General features: G+C 56.2%; 1 protein-coding gene across 2 annotated transcripts; it reads right to left on the reverse strand.

Moving 5' to 3' along the window:
• Positions 1 to 633: 633 nt before the first annotated feature.
• EIF2D (eukaryotic translation initiation factor 2D) lies at positions 634 to 20,029 on the reverse strand. Of its 2 annotated transcripts, XM_029069435.2 has the most exons (15): positions 19,941 to 20,029; positions 16,992 to 17,173; positions 13,295 to 13,378; positions 12,532 to 12,622; positions 11,707 to 11,814; positions 10,284 to 10,543; positions 9,625 to 9,742; positions 9,421 to 9,466; positions 8,661 to 8,764; positions 8,321 to 8,470; positions 7,218 to 7,307; positions 6,653 to 6,748; positions 5,693 to 5,813; positions 1,273 to 1,447; positions 634 to 1,152 (listed from the first exon to the last, which is right to left on the reverse strand). In XM_029069435.2, the coding sequence occupies exons 1-15, from the start codon at positions 19,994 to 19,996 to the stop codon at positions 1,082 to 1,084; spliced, it is 1,752 nt and encodes a 583-aa protein (XP_028925268.1). In that variant the 5' UTR covers positions 19,997 to 20,029; the 3' UTR covers positions 634 to 1,081. The 2 variants fall into 2 exon arrangements, with proteins under 2 accessions (XP_028925268.1, XP_028925269.1); XM_029069436.2 differs by lacking the exons at positions 13,295 to 13,378; positions 16,992 to 17,173; positions 19,941 to 20,029 and adding an exon at positions 13,103 to 13,271.
• Positions 20,030 to 20,761: the final 732 nt, after the last annotated feature.

Genomic DNA, 20,761 nt, shown 5'->3' on the forward strand with positions numbered 1-20,761 from the left:
CACTGCCACGGTACAACGAAACCCTCCGGTGCTCCCCGGGAGTAGTTACTTCTTGTGCAACAGAGAGGGCTCCCCCGGCCCGGGCCCATAAAACCTCTAGTCTGAGGGGTAATTATAATAATAGTTGGCATTTGTTAAGCCCTCACTATGTGCCAAGCACTGTACTAACAACCGGGATACAAGCTGATCGGGTTGGACACGGTCCAAGATATAAGGCAATCGGGTCCCACGAGGGGCTCGCAGTCCAAGTGGGAGGGAGAAGCGGTACTGAATCCCCGTTTTGCAGATGAGGGAACTGAGGCTCGGAGAAGTGAAGTGGCTCGCCCAAGGCCACCCAGCAGAAAAGTGGCAGAGTCGGTATTAGAACCCAGGTCCTCTGCCTCCCAGGTCTGTGCTCTTTCCACCAGGCTACGCCGCTTCTCGGGAGGTCAGCTGGCCCTTCCCCCCGCGTTCGGCTGGCAGAAGTGACCACCTAATGGTAGGAGGGTGAGTGGGAAGGGGGGAAGGTGCCTCACCTCCTTTTAGAGCTCACCAAAGGAGACTCCCTTATCTCCCTCAATCTCCACTCCCCACTTCTTCTTCATCTCTGAATTCCGTTCTGTGGCGATAGGAAACTTTCTCCCCAGCAACCAATCCGACAAAGGTATTTATTGAGCGCTTACTGTGCGCCAAGCACTGTACTAAGCACTTGGGAGAGTACATCAGAGTTGGTAGAGATGTTCCCCGCCCACGGGGAGCTTACCCAGTCTCTGTCCTCCGAAGGCTGGGCCTGAGACACTGCAGCAGGGAGTGCTGACGGTTGGAATCGGCTCTGGGATCCCCCTCCCCGACCGATTTTTCAAGCCACCCAGGTTCTCCGCTATCTAGGAAGTCTTAGGGTGGTCCCTCGCTGGAAACGATGGGGAGATAAGATGACCTCTCGGGATGACCATTCCAAGAATTCTTCCACGTGATGAACATCTCCAGAGAAAAGATGCACTACAGAATTTCTCCCGGAAACCTTCGGCGCGCGCATACAGTAAGTTTATTTTCAATTACCGGCCTGGATTCCCAGGGCACTCCGAAGTGGACTGGGGCCTCGTCACTTCTTTTTGCCAGCTTTGGGGGCCTTTTCCAGGCCTTGGACGTACTTCCGGGGGATGTGATACTCGTCTGGGGAGGAAAACAGACACGACACGGCTCTGCCTTGCGTTGGGACCAGGTCAAGGTGGGGCGGGGCTGGCAGGAGAGATGGGCTGGGGCCCCCGACCTCCGACCCACGGGGACTCTCACCAAGCAGCAGCCGACTCAGGTGGTTGATCTGGTTGCCCTGGATCTGGACTTGGACCGTGTCTTTGGTCCCGGGGACGGGGCAGAGGGTGGCACTGGCCTGTCCTCGCAGCTGGAGAATATTGGCCACGGAATAGGGGTCCAGGCCGTACACTTCCAGGTTCCTGATGAGGGTCACCTGCAGGGAGGAGACAGGACCCCTCTAAACTGGAAGTTCCTTATGGGCGAGGAACGTGTCTACCGACTCATAGCGTACTCTCCAAAGCGCTTAGTACAGCACTCTACACACAGTAAGTGCTCAATAAATACCACTGTTGAGTTGATTGAGAGGAAGCCCTAGGGGAGTGCCATGCTGTTAAGAGGTAAGTCAGGAAAGTCAGCTTGGACACCGGTGCTCAGCTGAGACTAGGCAATCAGCTCTAAGGTGACCGTGGGACTGCAGTGTTCTGTAATAATAATAATAATGTTGGTATTTGTTAAGCGCTTACTATGTGCAGAGCACCGCTCTAAGCGCTGGGGTAGATACAGGGTAATCAGGTTGTCCCACGGGAGGCTCACAGTTAATCCCCATTTTACAGATGAGGTAACTGAGGCACAGAGAAGTGAAGTGACTTGCCCACAGTCACACAGCTGACAAGTGGCAGAGCAGAGAGTCGAACCCATGACCTCTGACTCCGAAGCCCAGGCTCTTTCCAGTGAGGCGAGAGGGTCTGGCTTGAAGCAGGCGAGCAGTGTGGCCCAGTGGATAGTGCACGAGCCTGGGAATCAGAAGGACCTGGGTTCTAATCCCAGCTCTGCTACTTGACTGCTCTGTGACCTGGGGCAAGTCACTTCACTTCTCTGTGTCGCAGTTCCCTCATCTGTAAAAATGGGGATTAAGACTGTGAGCCCTTTGTGGGCCAGGGACTGTGTCCAACCCGATTAGCTTATATCTACCCGAGTGCTTAGAACAGTGCCTGGCACATAGTAAGCGCTTAAGAGATACCTATTATTGTTATTATTACCCCAATTAAGGCATCCTCATTTTGCTGACCGTCTGAGAGTGGATTTTACCCGTACTCCCATGGTGCCAAGTGTCTATATTCCCCAACTTCAAAAATTAGCCTGTAACGCTTATACGGTAAAGAGGGGAAAGGCTTTGGCAACTTTCTGTGCCCGCTGCTTGGAAAATGAGGGTTTCTACAGTAAACGAAAGGAAGTACCCGGAGGACGGAGAGTCTGCGTGGGATAGTGGTGCTTTTGTGGCCTAGTGGATAGAGCAGGGGCAAGGGACCCAAGAGGTCATGAGTTCTCATCCCCGCCACTTGTCTGTGTGAACTTGGGCTAGTCACTTCACTTCTCTGTGCCTCAGTTCCCTCACCTGTAAAATTAAGACTGAGAGCCGTATGTTGGACAAGGACTGTGTCCAACCCGATTATCTTGAAGCTACCCCAGGACTTAGAACAGTAACTGGCACATAGTAAGCCCTTAAAAAAGATCACTATTATCACTATTATTATTCTGGAGCGGGAATTTTCCAATAGAAAGAACCGATCGTGACCGGGATCAAACGAGCCCCAAGTGTGGTCGTGCAGACCGTCCCCGTCCAACAAAATGAAGAGCTGTGCAGTCACAGAGGCACCGGTTCCACCCCGAGCCCGGTCAGCCGCTCCGCCGGAAGACGCCCGGACGCACTGCTTCTCCCCGGCCCCCGGCAACGCCCCCCAACCAAGACGCCGTCGAGAGCGGCGTCCCTCGGAGAGCTGTTTCTTTACACCGTCACCTTCGACGACGCTGCCTGCTGTTGGCCAGAATGGAGGGAGAGGGATGACGGACCCTCACGGGGAAGAGAAGTGTTCCGGGATAGAAAGCAAAGCCGCTTCGCTCCCTTGACGCCCCCGGCTTGGTGAGCAGTTGAAGGCTAGTCGGCAGCCTCAAAGGTGAGAAATAACAGGCCTCTAGGGAAGCGGAGCCAAGACGACGGATTCTTGGGCCTATGGGGAGCTACGCTTGAAACCCAATCTCAAGGGGTGTAATAAAACCCTGACTTTTTGAGACCCGAAGCAGTGCTCAGCTGATCCATAAAATTCCTGGCCACTCTCGACCGAGAGCGGCTTCACTGTGCCCTAGTCACTTGGGGCACGGGCTCGCTGCCCCGACAGCCGGCCCCCGGCCTGGGTCGGAGGCTTCCGGCCCTCTCCGCAAGAGTGGGGCCGCCCGGGCCCCGTCGCTGCCTCGCCTCATTTGGCGGCGGGCACGAGCCAAGGGACTCCTGGCTTCTGTGGGGAAGGCTGCCCGTTTCTCAGGCTGGGTGCTGCGCCCGATCGGTGGGCGGGGACCGGGGGCCGGAGCCCAAAATAACAACCTCCCTCAAGGGTCAAGCCACTCGGCTTGGACGTCCGGCTGGAAAAGCAGACCCGGCGGCCAACCGGAGCCAAAGCAGCACTAAACTGTGCTACAAAAGAGCATTTCCATACATCTGTCCTTTTCCTTTTTCCTTTCCAGATAAAACCCCGGTCACTGTGAGATGTAGTTACAGATCCTGGGAAGCAGCATGTTCTAATGGAAAGGGCACCGGCCTGGGAGTCAGAGGACCTGGGTTCTAAGCCCGGCTTTGGCCCTGGCCTGCTGGGTCGCCTCGGGTAAGTCACTTCACTTCTCCGGGCCTCAGTTTCCTCATCTGTAAAACAGAGGGGAATTCGATATCTATCCTCCCTCCTACTTAGCCTGGGAACCCCACGTGGGAAAGGGACTGTTTCTGACCCGATTAACAGCGCTTGACACAAAGTAGGTGCTTAACAAATATCGTCGTTATTATTCCTTTCCCAAGGTTAAAAAACATTAGTGAGTGGGGAAGGGGAGCAGGATGTTTTCCCCTAATCAACACGAGTTTGGTCCCAGGCAGATTTGTTTGTCTTATGACTGCCACAGGCATGTGACAGGGGCCTAGCTCTGTCTTTGGGACCACAGGGCATTCCGGAACCTCAAGACTTGAGTGGGGGGTAAAATGGAATAGTAATAATGATGATGATGAGATAATAACTGTGGAATTGGTTCAGGGATTACAGGCTAAGCACTGGGGTAGATGGAGCATAATCAAAATAGATTCAAAACCTGCCCCACAAGAGACGCCCAAGCTAAGTGAAGTATTGACTCTCCATTTTACAGATGAGGAAACTGAGGCCCATAAAGGTTTAGTGACCTCCATCTTGGGAATAGCTCTTTGATGGGGAAAAAAGCCTCAACAGTCCACGAGCCAAGGCCTGACCTCTCTTTTCCCCAATCCCCTCCTTGACCTGCCCCACCTGGGAGGCGGTGGAGAGGACTTGGGGAAAAAAAAAAAAGAGGAATCCTCATTTTCATGAGTCTGTTCTTGTGAAATTTGGTTTTGGAATCTCTATGTGTGGCGATTTTTGAACACAGAACATTCAACTGTTCTTGAGCTTTGATCCCAGGGGGGCAGGGGGGTGGACTTCTTGTGCAACCTTCAAGCTCTAAGACTCCCCGAGCAGCTCTTGGGCGAGAAGCTCAAGGAGTCATCTTTCCTTTAATAATCATAATCATAATCATAATGATAATAATGTTGGTATCTGTTAAGCGCTTACTATGTGCAGAGCACTGTTCTAAGCGCTGGGGTAGATACAGGGTCATCAGGTTGTCCCACGTGAGGCTCATAGTTAACCCCCATGGTTAACTTGCCCACAGTGACACAGCTGACAAGTGGCAGAGCCAGGAGTCGGACCCATGACCTCCGACTCCCAAGCCCGGGCTCTTTCCACTGAGCACGGCATTTGTTAAGCACTTACTTTGTGCAAAGCACTGTTCTAAGCGCTGGAGTAGATACAAGGTAAAGAGGGCGTCCCACGTGGGGCTCACCGACTTCATCCCCATTTTACAGATGAGGGAACCTAGCCCCGGAGAAGTGAAGCGACTTACCCAAAGTCACACAGCTTACAGGTGGCAGAAGCGGGATTAGAACCCACGACCTCTTACTCCCAAGCCCAGGCTCTTTCCCCTAAGCCACGCTGCTTCTCCAGTGCAGTCCAGTGACGCCCTGTTTCTGATCCCCCGCCCCCAAGAGGTAGGGCAGAGTGCTAAGCCCAATGCTGCAACGCATTCACGGCACCACTCACTCACACCCTACCCCACAAATCTTTAAAAAGAAAATCTCTAGAGCACTCAAGTATTCACACCCTCACTCCGGTAGCTCTCGGACACCCGGATTTACATTTATTTTAGTGCCTGTCCTCCCCGCTCGACTCTAAGTTCCTCGAGAGCAGGGATCACGTCTACTAAATCCGTTGTGGCCTCCCGAGCACTTTAGAGCAGTCCTCCGTGTAAAGCAGGCACTCAAAAAATCCTCCTGGGTTGAGCTAGAAGGCGTGAGAAACTGAGGGTTTCTGGCTCCCCCAGTCAGAAGCATACCGGGTCTCCATCCTTTTACCTTTTTGTTGGATGCTCTCTGAGCTAGGGTGATCTCGATGGGAGAGATCTTGCCTTTCTTCATCACGGGCTCTTGGCCGTAAAAGGTCACCCGGTAAGCAGGCTGCAGTCTCTCCAGGCACCTGAAAGCAAAGCACGCAACGAGTCCAAGAGAGCTGCAGCTAATAAAGGCTGCCCCCCGGAAGTCATCTGGTCCACCTCTCTGCAGCCAAAGGAAAATGAAACAGCACGGCCTAGTGGAAAGAGCACGGGCCTGGGAGTCGGAGGATCTGGGTTCAAGTCCCAGCTCTGCCACCTACCTGCTGTGTGACCTCGGGCAAGTCACTTCACCTTTTTGCACTTCACTTTCTCATCTACAAAATGGGGATCCGATACCTGCTCTCCCTCCTACTAAGACTGTGAAATCCACGTGGGACGGGGACTGTGTCCGAACCGATTATCTTGTGGCTACCCCAGGACCCGGTACGACGCTTGGCCGACAGTAAGTGCTTAACGAATGCCACAATTATCATTATTACTAGATCACTCACACTCCAGTCTTTGAGATCTCCAGAGATGGAGATGCCAACGCCACCTCTATAACCTCTTTCCACACCCTTTGGAAAATTCTCCCTTATACCTAATCTAAATAGCTCATTCAGAACCTTTCAACTTTTTGGCAGTCTCCGGCTCGGCCTTCTTATTTGAAGACCAAAGACGCCTACCCCTTTAAAAACCTTTTCTTCCGGTACACAGCTCAGCACTTGAATTACCGGTGCCACCGAGATCCTCTCTGGACCCCCTTTCCTTCCCTCTTAACACCAGAGCCCAACCTGGAGCGCGTGGTCCAATAAGGGCCCGAGGAATCATCTGCAGATATCCGGGGCCTCTGCCCCCGACCCGAGTTCTAAGAGAAGGGGCCTCAGTACCACGGTTGGGATGGAGTCGGGGCTCCGGCGATGGGGTCCATCGGCACCTTTACCTGGACAGGAGATTGTCCCAGGGGAGCTTCAGGACGGAATTCCGTTCGACTTTCTCCAACAGGCAGTCGCACAAGATGGGATCAATCTTCACTAGGCTGAAAGGAGAAGGGATGGGAGAGGACAGTCAGACTGGTCCACGGGCTGGGGGAACGCCCGGGACGCGGGGTGGGGCGCCCGCTACAAGGGGCTGCCGGGGTCAAGCAATCGATCAGTGGTATTTACCGAGTGCTTACTACGTGCACAGCAAGCACTGTACTAAGCCCCTGGGAGAGTACAAGAGAATTAGCAGACACGTTCGCCGCCCATAATGAGCTTGCGGTCTAGAGGAAGACCTGCCCCGAAACCTTTCCCCTCTCGCATCGTGGCCCCGAGTCCTGGGTTCCAGAGCTGATTTGGCCCTGTGCCCACTGGCGCTCCGGAACCGAGCTCCAAACTGCTCGAATGCGTGGAGGTGGGGTCCGCTACAGCAGGGGGTGGGGGGACCCGTCCCAAGCCTCCCTGCCCACAGAAGCCTTGAAGGAGGCCGGGTCCATCTCCTGAGCGGGAAACCTGACCCTCACTCACTTCTTGTTGTCTTCGTCCACCAGCTGGTTTCTTTTCACATAATCAATGCAGGCGGCCCGGGCCTCGCCGGCCGAGAGGAAGCTCCCCTTCCTACAAGAGACAGGAGGGGGCCGTGGAGGATAGTCTGCCGTCGCCGGCAGTGGCCAGTCTCACCGTCCGAGCCCCCCCGCTGAGCCGTGTCGGCCCCGAACGGAGCCTCGGCTTGTCCCTCCCCGCGGAAGGGAGGAAGCGGGAGGACGATCAGGTATGTGGTGGAGAGGAGCTGGTCCGTCACCACTCTCAACTGAACCCCCACTTCCCGCGCAGCCAAGCGCTCCAGGCTCCGGGGGTTGGGGGAGAAACAGAGGAGGAAAGCGCCCTTGGACCTGGCCGGGAAGAGCTGACCACTGACCACAAGCATCGGGACGCACAACCCGTTAGAAGCCCAAAGGGACGGAGCTGAAGACCGAAAAAAACAAACAACCCAGGGTGTACGGACAACAGAAGCACGGGGCTGGGGAGGACCCGGAGTGAGCTGAGTGAAGACAGACTGGGAAAGGTAGAAGAAACTTTTTAAGAGCTATTGAACTAGGGAGGATTGGTTTAAGAGAAGGAAGGTGGGGGCGGAAATCAGTTGTCTAGTTTCATTCACTAAGGAGGGCTTCCTGGAGGTTTTTTTTTAAAAAAAAACCTGGTTTATTTTAAATGTACTTGTTCAGTATGAATTTGTTACTATGCCAGGAACTGTACTAAGCACTGGGATAGATACAAACTAATCAGATTGGACAAAGTCCATGTCCCACATGGAGTGCTCAGTCTTAATCCCCATTTTACAGATGAGGTGGCTGAGGCACGGAGAAGTGACGTGACTTGCCCAAGGTCACGCAGCGGACAAGCGGCGGTACCGGCACTAGAACCCAGGTCATTCTGACTCCCAGGCCCGCGCTCCATCCGCTGGGCCACGCTGCTTCTCCTCTGGGTTTGAGACGATGTGGTCGAGGAAGGGGGAGGAAGGGAGTTGTGCCAGGCCTGAGGAGGAGAGGGGCAGAGGAGAGGAGGAAGGGACTGGAAAACCAAAGTAGGTGAGATCGGGGCAACCCCCGCGTTGCCTGCCCAGAACATACTTGTGGCCGGACTCCTGGAAGAGGGGACTCATGTTGGCCGGAATGCAGTAGGCGGGCTCGATGTCGGGAGGGTGGTACGGCTGCTCCCCCTCGCACTCCTGAGGGCTCGGTCCATCTGGGGAGGGGTCGGCCTCGTGGAAGGACGCGATGCTGAAATCGGTCAGTGGGATTTATTGAGCGCTTACTGCCTGAACAGCACCGTACTGAGTGCTTGGGAGAGTACGACACACCAGAGTCGGTAGACATGCGGGGGGGGGGGGGGGGCGAGGAAGTGGGGGAGGAAGAGGCCGGGAAACCCCGAGGCGAGGCCAGCCCAGCTCTTGCCACCCCCTGGACTCACCTGGGGTGCTTCCAGTCCACGGCGACGATGCTCTCCACCCCTCTGCTCAGCTCCTTCACCTGCACGACCTGCTGCTGCTGCATGTGCTGCAGGAACTTGGACAGCTGAGGGGACCCGCCCCCGCAAGGAGAAAGCGGCATCAAACCGGGGCCTGGGAGGACCTTAACGCCGCCCCCTCCCCCACCCCCGGACCGGCTGACATACCCAGGCACCTCTGACTGTTTCAAGGTCCCAAAGGGGAGGAGGAGGGAGAGGACGGGAATCCCACTTCCCCCAAAGAGATGAGATGCTCTGGGATCCGGAATTGCAAGGAGGGACGTAGCACGCCGTCCTGCACCGGTCCCGTAGCCGGCGGCCCCCAGTGCGCCACATTAATGCAGGCGAGTCAGGGGCAGGGGAAGACAGGAAGAGGGAAGGGTGTGTGTGTATTTTTAATGTTGCTGTGCACTTATTATATGCTAAGCACTAACTAAACGCTGGGGTAATAATAATCACGACGGGTACCTGTGAAGCACTTACTGTGCCAGGCACTGTTCTAAGAACTGGGGTGGATACAAGCTGATCAGGTTGGATACAGTCCCTGTCCCACCTGGAGCTCACAGTCTTAATCTTCATTTTACAGATGCGGTAACTGAGGCCCAGAGAAGCGAAGTGACTTGCCCAGGGTCACACGGCAAACGGGCGGCAGAACCGGGGATTAGACCACAGGTCCCTGACTCCCGGGCCCACGCTCTATCCGCCGGGCCAGGCGGCTTCTCACCTTCTTGTAACTTGATTTCTTTATGTCCAGCTGTTGTCCTTCAGGGCTGGCAACAGAGAGGGAGATACCTGTCATGATGACAAAGCAGCAGTGACAGAGGAGGGACCCTGGCGCCTTGGCACTCCTGGCTGCGGCCTCCGATCCCCGCCTAAGGCAGAGGGGGAGCCGAGCTGCCCGCTCCATGCCCGGGCCGGGCCTACATACCAGCAGGAGAACATGTGGCTGCCCAGGAAGGTGCTGGTGAGCAGGGGCAGGTCAGCCTTCTTCACCCGACTCTTCAGGGCACGGAGGAAACACCGGTGCAGGAGGGCGTCCATTTGCTCTGCCAAGAAAACCCCGACAGACCAACTCCGGGAGCCGCCGGGCTGGAGCCGGCCGTGGGGGCCAAACCGGGCCCCTTAAGGAAGACTGGCCCCACCACAAAGGCTCGGCAGGAGAGACCCACCCGCCTGGGCCAAACGGCGGGGAACCGAACGGAAGGGAAAGCCGGAGGCTCAACGTCCCAGAACCAGGACGCCCCAGCAACCTCTGGCTGACGATGAAGATGGGGTGTGTTAAGCGCTTACTAGGTGCCCGGCACCGTTCGTGATAGCGCCCCGTCGCCGACGCTTGATCTGGTAGGCCGGCCCACCTGGGAAGACTCTCAGTTAGAAGAGAGGGGTCAGAGAGGTCCAAGAGGACTCACCGCTTCCTCCTCCTTCTTCCTTCCCCCCCCCACCTCCACCCCAGTAATCACTCCCTGGAGCACGAGATTTCTTTGCCCTCCGCGACCTTCTCTGCTCCCAGGGGGACAGTAAGGGCCTTGAGCCCCAAGAGGCCACGGGACCAAGCAGGGGAGAGTCCGCCCTTTCGCTTGGCAGTACCCTGCGGGCCGAGGCTTCCTGTCCTTTCTTCCGCTCCTCCGCTGTCAACCTCTTCCAGGCCTTCCTTGGGGGCCTTCTCTTCGGCTTCCCGCCGGACGATCCCCCCGTTCTCACTGCTCCCCGTCAGGCTCAGGCTCTCCAGGTCCACCTGCTGAGTGGGGTCCCCCTGGACCGGCTCCTCCTCATCCCCGCTCCTGGTTCCGCTGGGCTCTGGCCCCAAGGGGGAGATGGAGGGTGGGGAGGACTTGTCCCCCGAGCGCCTGGAAAAAATCATCCCATCAACGGTATTTATCGAGAGCTTACTAGGTGCAGGGCATCATCATCATCAAGGGTATTTATTGAGCGCTTAGTATGTGCAGAACGCTGTACTAAGTGCTTGGGAGAATACGATTCAGCAGAATAGACACATTCCCTGACCATAATGAGCTTACAGTCTAGAATCCCAGGTTAAAAGCTCAGAGAGTGGCCCTGGTTCTTTTTTTTTTTTTAAGGGTACTTGTTAAGCACTTGGTATGTGCCAGGCATTCAGCATTGGGGAGGAAGAGGCAGTAACTGGGTTCCCTTCTACCAGGATCTGGGGGCTTCACATTGGGCTTCTGCATGGGGGAAGGAAGACTCCTCAGTGACCGATCTGCAATGGGCAGGGACTGATTTCTCTTTTCACAGTATCTGTTAAGCACCTATTATATGCCAGGCACTGTACTAGATGCCGGAGTAGGTGCACGCTATCAGGTTGGACACAGTCCACGTCCCACATGGGGCTCACAGTCTTAATCCCCCTTTTACAGATGAGGTAACCGAGGCCCCGAGAGCGAAGTGACTTATCCGAGGTCACGGAGCCGACAAGTGGCAGAGTCGGGATTAGATCCCAGGTCCTCTGTCTCCCGGGCCCGGGCTCTTTCCGCTAGGCCAAGCTGGTTCTCACGTTGATTCAAAGTCCAGCTAAGAGAGCAGAAAGCATGTCCTTGGGGGGCAGGGGGACCTGAGATCTGGTCCTCCCTCTTCCCAAGCTGGGCGGGGTGACCTTCAGTGTGGGATTTCGCCTCTCTGGGCCTGCTTCCCTTCTGGAAGCACGGGGCAGACCATCCTCCTCTCTGACCAGAGAACTGGGTCATGACGTATGATTTCACGTCATCCGGTAATGAGCTCAGACTGTTGCCACGCCCCGACCCTCATTCTATCCACGAATCGTGCCTGAGAGGTCAAGATGGTGGGCTATTCTCCCCCTTTTACAGATGGGAAAACTGAGGTCCAGAGGAGCTAAGTGACTTGCTCAGAGTCAACAAGCGAGCGAGAGGCAGAACCATGACCAGAAGCCGGCCCTTGGGCCTCCCGGGCGGGGTACGGCTCTCTGCCCCGGAATCCACTGCCCAGGCGGGACTGACGTTCCCTCGGCCCATCGTGGAAGCCCCCCAACACCCACCACAGGTGATCCAGGTAGGTGTGGAGCACGGTCAAGCCCCGCCCTTTCATGCCCGACGCCAGCATCTCGGCCGTGGACATGGCGGCCACGGCAACGGCTACCGGCGCCCTACGAGAGAGAGATCGGAGACAGCGGGTCGGCAAAGGACACGGGTTCCCGTCACGACAACGGGCGGATGGCAGTCGGGCCGGCACCGGCCCATCTGCTCCAGAGGGGAGACGGCGGGGCCGGCGGGGGAGGCCGCCTGGGGTAGGCGGCTCCTACCCCATCCCTTCCGACCCTCCCGAGAAGGCGGCTCCTCCGTGGACGCGTCCGACCCCCGAAGGCCGTCGCTAGACCGCCCGAGTGGTTTCCCCAGTCGTCCCCCGACGACGACCCAAATACGACCGGACGACTCCCCGCCTCGCAACTCTTCCCTTCTCTCAGTCGTCTCCCGCGTCCAAACAGGGGGAGCCTAGTTTCGGAGAGACGTGAGGAAGAACCTCCGGGCCACCGGGTCTTCAAATTTCCCCGAGTTCCACGGCAAACAAGGGGAGGGGGGCCTCTCCGACCCTGCCCCGCGCAGGCGGTCCGGGCGGCAGTCACGGTGAGCGCTTGAAGCGTGCGGCCCACCGTGCTGAGCGCCGGGAAGGGTACGCGGGTGGGAATTGGGCCTGGTCCCCGTTCCTCGACGGGCCCACGACCTAAGAAGCCATACCTGGGCTCCCACGGGCCTTCGCGTGGCTCTCGCTTGATTACGCCAATGTTCTGTTCCTCCTCTCCCCGCCCCCATCCGCCTCGGCCCTTCCTCCCCTCCTCTTCTTTCCCGGCCCGGCCCAACTGTACCTGCTCCCGACCAGGTTGATGGCGCAGAGATCCCCCTGTTGTACCCGGGGAAGCCCACAGGGTGGCACCACGAGCCCGGGCAGCATCAAATCTGCAGCGCAAAGAAGACACTCAGCCTGACCTTCCGCTCTAACCCAGCTCCGCACCGTCACCAGCCGGGATTTCAAGGCACTGGGAATGGGCGCGCGGAGGCTGCGGGAGACTCCCCCCGCCCGGCCCCCGCCACCAGAAACGGACAAACAGGCGACGACAACCCGAAAGACTCTCAGGTGATTTCCTTGCCGGGCGGGGCCAGTTCTGCCAGGTAGGCAAACGAGGCCGGTGCCGAGGGGGCGCCTTTCCTTTCTCTCTGCATCAGTTTTCCGCTTCGTGACCCAACGTTGCAGGCCCGCAACGTGACACCCGTTGCCTAAGGCAGCCTTCTTTGTCCTGTTACTCCCCCGCCTCCGCCTGAAATCACCTCTTCCTCCCCTGTAGCCCCCAAACCACGTGTCCCTCTCCCCACCCCACAATACCCCTTACCACTCCCCCGACCCTCGGGCTCTCTCCCCTGTTCGGACCCGGATTTCACCTAGACATCCGGTTTAACGTGCCACGGTGACTCGAGCGGGCCCCGTTTCCCCGACGTCGCTCCGGGCTCCACCTAGCTGTTGAGGCTCAATCTCTCTGGACTCCTCACTCCCTGCCGCACTTGTGAAATCGCCTGCCCCTTCCTTGGCTCTGGGGCTCTGGGGGCAGCCCGCCTCAACGCAGATGGTCTTACCCGCTCCCCCGGCGAGCTTCGCCAGCACAGGGGGCCACGTCGTGAAGGCTGGCAGGAGATCGGGGTAGGACCACAATGTGTACACTGCCAAAGAGAAGGACACAATGCATTCAAGCTACACCCAATTTTAAGGAGCGTGGGCAAACCGAGCTGGGGGAGGGGCACGCGCTGAAGATTTCACGGTGCTTAGGTAGAGATGAAAGAAAGAGAGGAGGCCATCTCCGGGCCCAGTAGGATAGTACATACCGAGGGGAAGCTCTTGGGGTTTGCGGAGGGAGTAGGTGTTAGAGGAATAAAGTGATCGGGCTGGGGAGTGGTAAGAAATCGGCGAGGGAAGATAGGAGGAGGCAAAGTGAATGAGTGCTCTAAAGCCAGTTTGGTAAGGAGTGGCTAATACGGAGGTGGATGGGTAACCACTGGATCGGGGGGGTGGAAACAGGTACTGAACTATTTTTTAGAAAAATGGATCCAGGCAGCCATGTGAAGTACGGATTGGAATGGGGAGAGACAGGAGGCACGGAGGTCAGTGAGGAGTCAGACTGTTTCAGACTGGGGTGGGCAATGGGCGTGGGAGTCAAAAAGAATGGAGAACTACTGTTGCCGGGCGGAGCTGAAGCAGGCTAGGGTAAATTTCAGTTAGAAGAGGTCGGCCTGATGACTGAATTTCCACCAGCGGGGGTCTGCAGCTCATACGCGCGGGAGTCTCGTGACCCTTCCTGCACGATCCGGACAACGAGGAAAACCCCTCGATGTCCCCAACGGTCTGAAACAGACATTCAACTCTCTCCGCAAACCACCCCCCCCCCCCCCCCCGCGTCCCCCCATCTCTTGGGCCTAACAACGTGGAACGTACTTTAAGGAGAAAATTGAAACCATCACACAGGACCTCATTAAAATCACCTCGGCTCCTCTCTAGTCCCCCGCTCCTCCTGTCCCTTCTATGACTCTCCCATCCTTCCCAGCAGTATGGAGGTGATGATCTCCCGTTCCCTCTCAAAATCTATCCCCTCCACCTGCACTTCCAACCCCATCCCTGTTCACCTTGATCAAAACTCTCGCCTCTCTACGTGACAACCATCTTCAACTGTTCACTCTCCAATGGCCTCTCCCCTACCTGCTTTCAAACATGCTCGTGTAACCCCTAACTTAAAAAAACACCCCGACCCCACGGCTCCCTCCAGTTATCGTCCTATCCCCTTCCGACCATTCCTCTCCAAAATCCCCGAGAGAATCGTCTACACCCGAAGCCACCACTTCCTCTCTCCAGTTCTCTCCTTGACCCCTTCCCATCTGGCTTCCACCACCTTCCCTCCAGAGAAGCTGCCCTGTCAGAGGTCATCGAGGATCTCCTTTCTGCTAAATCCAACAGCCTCTACTCCACCCTAATCCTCCTTGACTTCTCAGCTGCCTTTGAAACCGTGAGCCAACCCTTTCTCACGGAAAGACGATCTCACCTTAGCTTCACTGCCACTGTCCTCCCCCGGTTCTCCTCCTGTCTCTCTGGCCACTCATCCTCCGTCTCTTTTGGGTGCTTCTCTGCCTCCCACCATTAACCGTGATGGTTCCTCACAAGCTCAGTTCTGGGTCTCCCTCTGTTCTCCATCTACACCCACTCTTTTGGAAAACTCACTCGCTCCCAAGGCTTCAACTACCATCCCTAGGCAGATGATTCCCAAATCCGGGTCTCCAGCCAGGCCTGATCTTTCTCCTCTGCAGACTCATATTCCCTCTGTTTTCAGGTCATCTCTACTTGGATGTCCCCCTGACACCTCAAACTTAACATGTCCAACACATTTAGAGTCTTTCTCTGTCTTCCCCCCGGCTTTCCCAGCACTGCAGACAGCACTACCATCCTCCCCGACTCACAAGTCTGTTACTTTGGCATTATCCTCGATTCAGATCCCTCATTCAACCCACACGTTCAATCTGTCACCAGTCCTGTCGGTTCCACCTTCACAACATCATTAAAATCTGCCCTTTCCTCTCCATCCAAACTGCTTCCATATTGATCAGAGCACTTATCCTCGCCCTTTTGACTACTGCCTCGGACTCCTCACTGACCTCCCTGCCTCCTATCTCTCCTTATTCCACTCCATACCTCACTTGGCTGCCTGGATCCGTTTTTCTAAAGAATAGTTCTGTACGTGTTTCCTCACCCTCCAGTGGTTACCCACCCACCTCCGCATTACCACACTGACTTTACAGCACTCATTCACTTTGCCTCTGCCTATCTTGCCTCGCTAATTTCTTACTACGACCCAGCTCAATCACTTTATTCCCCTAACACCAACTTACTCGCTGTGCCTCAGTCTTGTCTATCTCGCTGCCGACTTCTCTCCCACGTCCTACAGCTCCCTCCCACCCTCTTCACCTTCGACAATCACTCTCCCCACTTTAAAAACCTGATTAAAATCACATCTCCTCCAAGAGGCCTTCCCCAACTGAGCCCTCCATTCCCCTACTCCCTTCGCTTCTGTGCTGCCCTTTAACTTGGATTTCTACCTCCCAGCATTTATTTTACATATCCAAAATTCATATTAATGTCTCTCTCCCCCTCTAGACCAAAAGCTCCCTGTGGGCAGGAAACGTAACTACCAACTCTGTTATAGCGTACTCTCCCAAACGCTCAGTATACTGCTTCGTATAGCACACAGGGAGCGCTCAGTAAATGCGACGGCCTGAAATACGTTACAACAGCTCTAGTTGGACTTTTCCTTAACTCATGGACCCAGGTGTATAACTAACCGACTCTACCCCTATTTCCCCTCCCATCTGTCCTCAAGGCTACCTCGAAATTGCTGCGTAACATTTGAATGGCAATAATCAACGGTATTTATTGAACACTTACTGTTTGCAGAACACTGTACTAAACGCTTGGGAGAGTACAATATAAGAGTGCTAGCCCACAGCGAAATTACAGCCTAGAAGGGGAGAGAGACATTAATATAAATAGATTACGGCTCTGTACATAAGTGCCGTGGGGCTGGGGGCGGGGTGAATAAAGGATGCAACTCCAAGTACAAGCACGACGCAGAAGGGAGTGGGAGACGAGGAAACGAGGACTTTTAGTCGTGAAGGCGTCTCGGAGATGTGATTTTAATTCGGCTTTGAAGGTGAGGAGAGCGATCGTCTGTCGGATATGAAGGGGGAGGAAATTCCAGGCCAGAGGCGGGACGTGGATGAGGGGCCGGCGGCAACCTAGACGAGACTGAGGTACAGTGAATAGGTTGACATTAGAAGAGCGAAACGTGTGGGCTGGGCTATAGGAGACGAAAAAAATCAAAGTGGCTTAAGGGGGAAATGTCCAAGGACTCAAATCCTGCGAAATCCAAATCTTCTCACATCCTTCTTTTCCCTCTCAAATTCTCTACTACTCTAAGACATCCTCTGCCTCACCCTGGAATTTCCCTTCCAGTCTTGATTCCCTCCACATTCTCCATCCAATTTCTGGTTGCTCTGTCCCTACTTTCTGGCCTGGAGAAGGCCAGCTGAAGAAAATCTGAACCGGAATTTGGGAAAGGCTTGGAGACGGCTGGTTATTAACTGGACGGGGGGAAGAAATGTGGGGGGAAGGAGGCGAGACCCAGAGACAGAGGGACCCAGGCAGAGATACCCATGAGACCGATGGAAGAAGCACGCCCGAAAACGCACAGGGGCTCCTTGAAGATGGAAGCGGAAATTCCTCCCGCTCCCCTACCTGTCGGGTACAGGTTCTTCTCCAGTTCAAAGAGGATGGGGTTGCCACCTCTGACGTAGACGGTCACGGCATCTCCCTTGTGGGCATAGAGCTTGACAACGTTGAGGTCGTCCTTGCTGGGCACCAGCTCGGAGATGCCGGGAGCGGAGAAGGCAGCAGTCACGTCGGCTCGTAGCTTCCTCCTGCGGACACTTGATTGTGACTGGAGGAAAGGGGCAACGGGCTCCCCCCTCCACCCCTCAGGAAGGCAGCCTGGACGAAATCTCAAGGATCGGAGTTGGGGGGTGTGCAGCGGGGCAGTTTCCCATTTCGCTTAAACCCAAGTCCTATTTTAATCATAACGAAAGTCCTGTAACACCTCTCCTCTGCAAGCATTCATCTCTACTTTTTTTACGGTATTTCTCAAGCGCTTACTCTGTGCGAGGCATTGTTCTAAGCGCCGGGGGAGAGAAAAGCTAATCAGGTTGGACGCAGTCCATATCCCACCTGGGGCTCAGTCTTAATCCCCATTTTGCAGATGCAGCAACTGAGGCACAGAGAAGTAGAGTGATTTGCCAAAGATCACACAGCAGAGAAATGGCGGGGCCAGGAATAGAACCAAAGTCCTTCTTACTTCCAGGCTCACGTTCTACCCGCTAGGCCCTGCTGCTTCTCTTTAGTGATCAATTAATTTCTTCGCACCCCATGCTTGGATTTTTCTGTCACCGGTCTAAGAGACCTTGGGCCATTCACTTAAACTCTGTGCTTCATTTTCCTCATCAATACATCAATCCTCTCCCTACCTCATGATATTTTGGGATGATAAAGGGAGATAAAATGGGGCTGCGGAAATCAATCAATCAATGGTAATTATTAAGCACATACCGAGTGCAGAGCAATGTACTAAGCAGTCGGGAGGGTCCCCGAGCACCGTTCCAGGCAGGAAGACTAGTGATGGTGGCTTACTATGTACCAAGAGCCGGGGTTTAGCGGCAAGAGTCCGGGTTTGGGAGTCAGAGGACGTGGGTTCTAATCCCGGCGCCACCACTTGTGGGCTGCGTTACTTTCGGCGAGTCGCTTCACTTCTGTGCCTCAGTGACCTCTTCTGTAAAATGGGGATTAAGACTGTGAGCCCTACGTGGGACAGCCTGATGACCCTGTATCTGCCCCAGCGCTTAGAACAATGCTTGGCACATAGTAAGCGCCTAAGAAATACCATCGTTATTAGTATCCAAGATAAACAGGTCAGGCACAGTTTTACATGGGCCTTCCAGCAGCTCGTTGTGGGCCAGGAATGTGTCTGTTTATTGCCCTGTTGGACTCTCCCAAGTGCTCAGTACAGTGCTCTGGCACTCAACATGTGCTTAATACATATGACTGAGTAGTACACATGCAATTGAGGTGTGTGGTTCAAAGAGAAGCAGCATGGCCTAGTGGCTAGAGTCTGGGCCTGGGAGTCCGAAGGTCATGGGTTCTAATCCCGGCTCCGTCACTCGTCTGCTGGGTCAGCTTCCCCTTTTCCCTCTGCTGCCTCTCTGCCCCCCCTTCACCTCCCCTCAGCTAAGTCCTCTTTTCCCCCCTTTCCCTCTGCTCCTCCCCCTCTCCCTTCCCCTCAGCACTGTGCTCATTTGTATATATTTTTATTACCCTATTTATTTTGTTAATGAGGTCTACGCCCCCTTGATTCTATTTATTACTATTGTTTCTGTCTGTCTCCCCCGATTAGACTGTAAGCCCGTCAATGGGCAGGGAGTGTCTCTATCTGTTGCCGAATTGTCCACTCCAAGCGCTTAGTCCAGTGCTCTGCACATAGGAAGCGCTCAATAAATACTATTGAACGAATGAATGACCTTGAACAAGTCACTTGACTTCTCTGGGCCTCAGTGACCTCATCTGTAAAATGGGGGTGAAGACTGGGACGGCGTCCGACCCGATTCGCTTGTATCGGCTGCAGCGCTTAGAAGAGTGCCCGGCACCCAGTAAGCGCTTAGCAAATACTATAATGTTGATGATTGTATTCATTCAATTGTATTTATTGAGTGCTTACTATGTGCCGAGCACTGGACTAAGCACTTGGAATGGACAATCGGACAACAGATAGAGACCATCCCTGCCCAGTGACGGGCTCACAGTCTAAACGGGGGAGACGGACGGCAAAGCAAAACAGAACGAGGCAAAAACAAAGACGACATCATCGAGATAAATGGAATCAAGGAGATAGACAGTTGGAGAGAGGGGCTGCAAAGAGTAGAATGACGATGATTGCATTTGGAGAGAGGGGCTGCAAAGAGTAGAATGATGATGATTGCATTTGGAGAGAGGGGCTGCAAAGAGTAGAATGATGACTGTACTTGGAGAGAGGGCCTGCGAAGAGTAGAATGATGATGATTGTAGTTGGAGAGAGGGGCTGCAAAGAGTAGAATGATGATGATGATGATTGTACTCGGACAGAGGGGCCGCAAAGGGTAGAGTGCCGATGGTTGTATTTGGTGGGAGGGGCTGTATATATTCATTCAATAGTATTTATTGAGCGCTTACTGTGTGCAGAGCACTGCACTAAGCGCTTGGAATGAACAAGTCGGCCACAGATAGAGACAGTCCCTGCCGTTTGACGGGCTCACGGTCTAAGCGGGGGAGGCGGGCAGACGAGAACGATGGCGATAAACAGAGTCAAGATAGTGGAATGATGACGATCGTCCTTGGACAGAGAGGGACCGCAAAGAGTAAAGTGCCGATGACTGTATTTGGTGGAAGGGGCCGTAAATAGTGGAAGGACGATGATTGTAGGGGGCGAGCGAGGCGTTGCGGGGCCCCGGTCTGAGCGGCGGAGGCCCGGGCTCCACGTTTTCCGGTGTCCTCGCGGGCAGCTTCCGGGGTCGGCGCGCAGGCGCGGAGAGGAGACCGGGGGGCCCCCGACCTCCCGGCGGACCCTCCCCCCGCCCGCCCCGCCCCGCCCCGCCCCGCACTCACCGGTCCGACCCCTTGATGGCCGTGTTGGACTTGAGGCGGAAGGCCTTGGCGAACATGGCGGGCGGAGCGGGGGGTCGGGGGGTCGAGGGGTCGGGGGCCGGAGGAGGGGGCTCGTGCCCGGCCGCGCGCGCGCGCCCGCCCACCCGCCCGCCGACAGGCCCAGGCAGCGCGGCACGCGCCCCCTTCGGCCGCGAGGGCCACGCCCCCGGGCTCCCTGACTCCGCCCCCACCCCCGCCGGGCGGGCCCCGGCCCTCGCGCCTCGGCCGCCGTGTCCGGGGGGACCAGAGCGGGCGCTGGGCTCCCCTCCCTTCCGGCTGTCGGCCCTCGTGCCCCCCCCGGGTCCCGCCCCCGCCCCCGCCCCCGCGGACCCTTCCCTCCTCAGCCCCTCCCCCCCTCCTCCCCGCCCCTCTCCCCCTTAGCCCCGCCCCTGGCCCTCTTAAGCCCCGCCCCTCAGCCCCCTCAGCCCCTCCCCTCCCTATTCCTCCTCAGCCCCGCCCCTCCTACTCCTCAACCCCGCCCCCACTCGCCCTCATCCCCTCCTCGGCCCCGCCCCCATCCTTCCTCGGCCCCGCCCCTCTCCTTAGCCCCGCCCACTCCTCCTCGGCCCCGCCCCTCTCCCTCTAGCCCCGCCCCTCCTCGGCCCCGCCCCTCTCCTCCCTTAGCCACGCCCCTTCGCAGCCCCCTCCCTTCCTTAGCCCCGCCCTTCCTTCCACGGCCCCGCCCTCCCCTCCTTCGCCCCGCCCCTTTCCGGCCCCGCCCCTCCCCCTCCTCAGCCCCTCCCACCCCGCAGGCCCTGTTGTTTGCCCGGAATAATACTAGG

Source organism: Ornithorhynchus anatinus, chromosome 7 (genome assembly GCF_004115215.2).
Source record: "Ornithorhynchus anatinus isolate Pmale09 chromosome 7, mOrnAna1.pri.v4, whole genome shotgun sequence".
In the NCBI taxonomy this organism is placed as follows: Eukaryota; Metazoa; Chordata; class Mammalia; order Monotremata; family Ornithorhynchidae; genus Ornithorhynchus; species Ornithorhynchus anatinus.